Source organism: Echinococcus granulosus (genome assembly GCF_000524195.1).
Source record: "Echinococcus granulosus chromosome Unknown EG_S00069, whole genome shotgun sequence".
Lineage (NCBI taxonomy): Eukaryota > Metazoa > Platyhelminthes > Cestoda > Cyclophyllidea > Taeniidae > Echinococcus > Echinococcus granulosus.
Window position 1 is genome coordinate 396,886 of NW_020170449.1, and position 7,289 is coordinate 404,174.

Consider the following 7,289-nt stretch of genomic DNA (forward strand, 5'->3'; position numbering starts at 1 on the left):
ATCCATCCATCCATCCATCCATCCATCCATCCATCACCTTGTGTTTTTACTCTGGTAAAATGGCTATTTAACCTGAAGCATTAGGTTGAGTCACATCTCCTTATCAATTATTTTTCATTTCATTAATTCCATGCAATCATGTGAGGATCGAGATTTTGATCACGTAAGGAAATTTTTGGCCTATTCAATTTTTTTTATCCAGCAGGTCAATAATTAAACTTTCTTGGTAAATAAACTAAGTAATTTCATGTAATTCGAGGCTTTTTCATGTACTTCCTTTGACTCATTCCATTCTGCCGAACAGCGCTGATTTCCAACTCTACCTACTTTCAGTTGTTTTCACTAATGGGACCGCAATTTTCGATGTATTTTTGGCAAAAGTGGCAAAGGCAAATTGTCACGCAGCATCTCGACTATCTCGCCTTCATCAGTTAGCTAATAGTAGGAAAGAAGGGAGACTATTTATGCACAAAGCCTTTTTTCGTTTGTAAAGATGTCTTATAGGAACCTTTATTTTGCTTGAATTTGGAAAAGGGAATTGTTGGGTAACACTTCGAGGTAATGTTGAATTTTTCGCATTATAGCAGTGGACAAAAGTAGTATCATAGGCCATTCCCTTGGACCAAATATTTGCCAACAGATTTATAGTATTTGGACTTGGTGGAATTGAAACCAAGACTCCATCCTGCTTGCTTACTCATTTGTAGAGGTGTCCTATGGCAACGACACCAATTTTGGAGAACTTAGCATTGGCTCTGCCGAGTATGCGAGACACCATCAGTCAAATTCTGATAGATCCAAATTTTATTTGTGCGATGGTTTAAAGGCAATTTTTTACTTTCACAGTGGTGTAAGCTGTTCTACTGTAAAATTGAACGAAGAAACCACAAGCTTACTAATAAGTTGTTTTAAGGAAAAGGTCAAGTTACAATTTGTTTAGTTGAATTGTAAAACAAGATTTGAAGAATTACATTTCTTGCCCACATTTCAGTGACCATTCTAATACAAACATTGCATTCCCGAAACCGTAAGAGAGGTGTAAGCACAATAATGTCTACTCATTTGCATTTAAGTAAAAAATCCGCAAATTTAAAAAAGGGAAAGAAAAACATGTACAGCCGAGACGTTCGTTCTTCTTCCTCGAGAATATACTAAAATAAACATAAAAAAGTGGGTTTAACAACTTTATTTGCATTAACCCCACCCCTTAATGCGTCTGAATGATCACAGGTGTTGCAGGCATTAGCACACGGAATTCCGGCGTTGAAACGTAGGTGCTGGATGTCATGGCAACCATGCCTTGTACGCTGCTCGTTTCGCGACTGAAGCTGCCTTGGTTGAGTGAGGACTGATCGGTGGGGGTGGCGGTGTTTTCGATCCTTAGGAGGGGCACAGTGGGACCACTCACGTAAACACCATTGGGCATTTCTGCGCAGTGCTGTTTGCCCACAGTCTGTGTCCCGAAGGGGAGATGCAAAGGCATGGCACAAGGTAGAAGTGTTGAGAGGAGGGTGATGATACCTCCAACAATTGTTATTATGTAGGCCCAACCGACTTCACAGTGACCTTTAAGAATAATTAAAAAAGCATTATTTTACCAGAAGATTAAGTATTTTAAAATGTCGAATTAATATTCAGCAAACTTTCAAATTAAATTATGTTTTTAAAAAGAAATTCCTTAAGACACGAAAAATATGAGGTGGGCTTATAAAATTTGCGCGATGGTTAGTAACTATGCTGCATTGTGAATGTGGCACCGATGCCAGTCGGTTCCAGCCTTGCCCACTTCTGTAACGTAGTCGAACTAACTTGTGTAGTAAACATTCAGCTCCTGTGATCATCTTTCAACAAATTTTTATTCAATTCAATTTTTCTCCACAAAGCGTTTCATCGCTAGAAGCAAACAACCTAGTTCGTTCCGCCTGCATTCCTGTCTCTATTATTTCCCAAAGGTCGACTGCGCACACGTTCGTGCCGCACTATGGGCAAGAAGGGTTGCTAATCACTTGGAAGAATATGCTGATGCAAGCTTAGGGGATAAAGATGAGGAGTATTCCTCTTATCTCTCTTCTCCTTTCCCCTCCTATTTCATCCAAAAGTGCGACACGAGGCCTCCTCACGGCTAGGTTTTGCAAATTAAGGTCCTGTGTAGCGTTGCTTTGTAATGATAGGATTACCTTTCTACTGACTGCTACTGGTCTTGTCTGTTCCTTTTCAGTTACATCGTATCGTATCATGATGTATGGAATCAAGAAGGTAGATCTCAGCCGTAGGTGTGATTCGACCTTCAGTAAGGGAGCAAGCTCTAGTGGACAAGTGCATTGGCGGTCATCACCCACTTAATTACACTGAGTGAGTCTAGTCTTCTCAGGATGAAATGATGAATGGCTTATAAGTGTGAGGTGGGAGACATGATCAATGAGTACGCTGAATGTGGAACTTTTCTTGATCAAGCATATATGTGGCATTTCAAATCAAGTTTCAATTAATAAGGCGGTTGTATTTCCTTCAAAGAGTGTCTCGGCAAAATGAAATGTATGCAAACTGTGCTATCGGAAATAATAAAAGATTTTTGCATTTAGAGCACGAAGAAAGGTAAATCGTCTTCGAGCAACCATCTGTTGACTAGTCACTGCTTTTAAATGTGGGAAGAAAAGAAGGGAGTTGAATTATTACGTCGAAAGAAGCAAGACACTCCTTACCAAAGATTGTAGGAAATTATGGGAATGGAGTGGCTACATTATGTATCATCCAATAAAAACTTCTCCAGTCATAAAAAAGTAAAAGGCAAAGAAACGAACGTTTCCGTTAAGCTCATGTTGATATTACCGAAAGTTCGCTGCATTAAAAATGGCGTCTACTTTAAGCAGAAAAACCTACTTTGCCTCAAGTTATGCTGGAATGCCGGCAAACCCAGGAAAAAAAAATTCAGTTTAGTTTTTCAGAATTTTTTTACCATCGTGTCCAAATGCCGAGCATCCGGAGAGTTGCTCTCACGTTCGCTACCTCCTGATTGGCTTAGACCACGAAAGGGAGCACCATAAGTGCGCACTCGAAGGCCAAGGTCGATCAGTGACTGATTGTGAATGACTAAAGTGGTCGGGTGATTCAGACTGTCTTTGCAAGACAGACCAGCACGCGCTAGTCGTACATTCTCTGCTTAACCATACACATTGGTAAACACCGGGGTGGTTACCGATTATCGGGTTCGGAAATTGAAAGGATCCAAGCTCACGCACAAGGACACCAGTTTGTGAGAGATCTTTAAAAAATCACTGTGTGATGTAAGTCGTTTATTGAACAGAAGCAATAAGCTGGAAATCGAATTTAAAGTAGTGGGAGAATTGCAATTTTCTCGGAGGAGGCACACTTAAGAAGATTGGTATTCATACATTTGTGATATGCTAAAGGTTTTTTTTTTAACTTTCGATTTTGGTAAAGGGACGCTTAGGGGCCTCGCTGGGGTGTAGAATCGCATGGCGACCTGGCCTTCGGGTCATATCAGTAGCCCCAATCCCCTCTGTAAGTCGACATTTCATATTCAGCCCGAGGGGGAGGGGGGGGGGACTACCTTTTAAACAGCTATTTTAGAAATCATTAAAAAAGGTTTAAAAGCTGTTTATAAAATTAACCTAACAGGCCATCATAACATTTTAACATTTTTAAAATAGCTGTTTGATACTCCTCTAATATTTCATGATTTGAACAATGCAAATATTGGATTAAGCTCTTTTATAATCTGCAAATGAGCGACTGAAAGAAAGTAGGAAATTGAAACTCAATGTTAAAATAATGAGCCGATTGCATGTTATTCAACTGGAAGCTTTAACAAAACTCATAAACAAATTTCTTTAGCTACTTTTAAAGTTAAAAGAGCCTGTAATGATTGGGCTTAGACACATTTGGAGTCGTCGATATAGGGTGCGAATTCAGTGCCTCCAGTCATTAGGGAATCATAGAAAGCGGATAGCAATTAATTTTTCAAGCCGTTCACCCTACATTGTTAATAGGATGGAAATCGGGACCGAGACTTAACTCCAAGTTCTAATATTATAACTCTACTGGTATTTCATCATATCCTTCAACATACTAGAAAGTTATATACTCTGGAAATAAATAATGATCCGTATATTCCCTTTATTTGCACCCATATTCAAAGTTGTTAAATTAAGGGGAAATGGACCGATTAATTAGCAAATTTGCCTCTCATACAGAAGGACTTACCGATATTAAAGGCGCCCACGGAGGCACCGCATATCTGTCGAGCTTCTTCATTTGTCTTCCAGCCGATTGGATACATTATGCAGGTGAAGGCGACGAGCAGACCTATTGGGACAATAAGTATTTGCTGAGCACTTTCGGTTATGGTGAATTATTAGTACCATTCCTCTTTCCATCTTTCCACAATCCGAAAGAATGCAAAACAGTGTTATGGGACTTTTTCAAGAAGTAAAAATTTCCATTACTTGAAATACATCTTGATAAATAGTTATTAAGATTTTAGCTAGGTCATTAATAACTATGTTCGGCACTGGGAAAGTTACCGGAAGGCGGTAGAAAATTGGTTTTTAACTAAATACATTACAGTTGAAGATCTTTGTTTAAAAATGTATTTAACCACACGGTTTATTCATTCCTTATGATTTCTGCCACTGTCCTGACAACATGGTCTGCTGCCCATACCTTTTAGCCCTCAAGCCTTATAATAAGCAATTCTTCCGCACAGGCATAGCTTATTACACCTTTAGGGAGGTTTTAAGGTGTTGCGGTACGATCTGGAAATGTCAAAATCGGAAATTTTTGCATCTGGTAAATTACGTCCGTCGATAAATCAACCTAATTCAGCTTTCACCTGTGCATGACCACAAATTAATGTAGAAACATCCAGCGAATTCCTTTTTTTTCCATAGACAAGTAAATGCCATGGGAGTTAGCTGATCGGGGGCAAAAATGCCACGCATCGTGGTTTAAATGTCCTGCTGTGGTTTGTGGCATAATTTACCCTGCATGAGTTTCCAAAACGCATGGTCAACTGGGTTGCAGTTATGCAGGTTATATCATTCAGGGATCACGTCCAATTCTCAATCATCAGGCACTCGGTTCTTTAAGTAATCCATCCAGAAAAAAAAATTCATAGAGGGTTTATTATTGGTTCGTCGGGATTATGATTTGAATTCCTCAATTTGGTACTTGAAGGGCAAGTTTCGAAACAACAAGTAAAAATCTCGCCCTTTTTTATGTAGAATTACACTGCCGATGATGCAAAATTTCAGCTTCACAAAACCATGATTGCTATGCTGCTTCAAACAGACCACTAAGATCAAAATAGCGGCAGATAAAAATATTCGCAGGTGGATTAGCCAAGGGCTTAATTGCATTGAGGTACGCACCCATCGCAGTTACAACATTAAAGGGACATTAAGTGAATCAGACTTGGTCTTATCAGCAATCGCCAGGCGCATTGAGTAAATAATGCGGCGAAACAGCAGGAAAAAGGCAAAAAAAGGCTGGGAATGGCCAGTAGAGCAGAACCAGCCACCTTGGAGAACGGCCCTTCATGGACTGCATGCAGCACAAACAGCGCAGCTGGAAATACGGGCCAGAATTTAGACATAACTAAACCACGCGATTTGTTGTCTCCGTAAACAATGAAAAAAACATCTCCTCGGCATTTTTAGCGGCCCATTTTTGCAGTCCGTCAGCATAAACACCTGCCGTGTAAGTGAGGAGCCATGTTTTGGTGACTGCCACATAGCCATGTCGCAAGCATAGTTATTAAGGAACCGAAACAAATTTACATCCGGAAATATTTATGCCCCACACAAATGTTTTAAAACTAGATGGGCGAGACATAAAATCAAAAAATGACTTTTTTGATGGCTTGGATTGATTTACCTAACCTTTATTTAGATTCCTTCTTAAATGCAAAGAGAAATACTCGGTAATAGTTGGTAATAAGAGGAATATTTGGTAGAAATTTGCAATAAATAATATTTCTAGGCTACGGAAGTTGGCCCTATATCTTCTTTTGGAATCGAAAATACTGGGAGCTCATATAATCAGCATGACAACGACGACAAATATTTTGGACGACTGCGGTAATTCCAACAAAATGAAGGTATACAGTAAATCACTTTTTATACTTACAAATTTTGCCACAAAACTGACCTCTTAAGTGTAAAACAACCTGGACTCAAAGTTCCACAACCGAAAAAAATTGAAATTTCTTCACTAATAACTGCTAACTGACACCAACACTCTTAAATGAAGTCGGTAACCCTTTTTCTTCTACGGGAAAAATGAATTATTTCCAATACAGAGAAAGGGCACGATAAAGTAAACGATAGTCGGATCTTGGAAGGAGACTCATTGAAAATAAAAAGACTAACTTCTTGAGCGAAACACGAATCAGCAGACACTTCTAACACAATTTGCTAAATGGACGTCACTCTGCTTCCCTTTGAAGGTTAATGCAATCTGAACGTACCCGAGACAAGGAACCCAAACTGGCATAACTTGCAAACGCAGCTGTTGGCCAGAATGGAAATGCTGAAGCCCGACACGAAGAGGAAAAAGGTGATGAAAAAGAGAATGACACAGGATACCGCCAGCGTGACTAGACCAATCTTCCAAGCAAAATGCGGAATGTCTGCAAAGGAGTAGTGACCACAATTCGATTGTAGAGCAATGCCGGAATCGTTGGCTGTCGACTGCATCGACGGCGAGTACGTGGGATAGACACATCGTCGGAAGAGACCTACATGGCTGGTAAGAAGTCTAGTGGTAGCGTTGGGGGTCCAAATGGTGACCTTGAAGGATCCCCTCAACCAATAGGGAAAGAGGCAGCCAGCAGTACAGAGGATAGCTGAAATCCAGGCCATAATGGACCATAACAACCAAAAGCAGCGCATTCTTACCATGACTGTGTTTAAGACGAGACAGAAGCATGCTGGATGTCATTGATTCCTATTTTGCCCCAGTTCACCAATCAGACTTCCACAGTTTTGCACCAGTCAGCGCTTCAGTTTGCGAGGACGCGCGGAGGCCATGGTGGAGCTCATTGGCCGCTCAGACATGACACACACATCAGAGCTATTATTTCACATGCTTCTTTGCCGGAAGATTGTCAAAATTTTTGTCAAAAGTCCTAATCTCTTTATGTTGTATCGAGAAAATCTTAATTGGAAATGTGTTTGCAAACAACAAACAGTCCAGTGTCTGCAAATGAGAGCTTTATTTGCTAACCGATTCATTGAGCAGTATACAACTTTTGCAAAAGTAGTGAAAGC

General features: G+C 40.1%; 1 protein-coding gene across 1 annotated transcript; it reads right to left on the bottom strand. All coding sequences in view use genetic code 11, as the record gives it.

The window, feature by feature from the left end:
- Positions 1–1,207: 1,207 nt before the first annotated feature.
- Positions 1,208–6,881, bottom strand: EGR_07096 (Lipoma HMGIC fusion partner; the record flags this gene model as incomplete). Its single annotated transcript, XM_024496345.1, has 4 exons — positions 1,208–1,453; positions 2,957–3,090; positions 4,225–4,326; positions 6,488–6,881. The coding sequence occupies 4 exons, from the start codon at positions 6,879–6,881 to the stop codon at positions 1,208–1,210; spliced, it is 876 nt and encodes a 291-aa protein (XP_024349272.1).
- Positions 6,882–7,289: the final 408 nt, after the last annotated feature.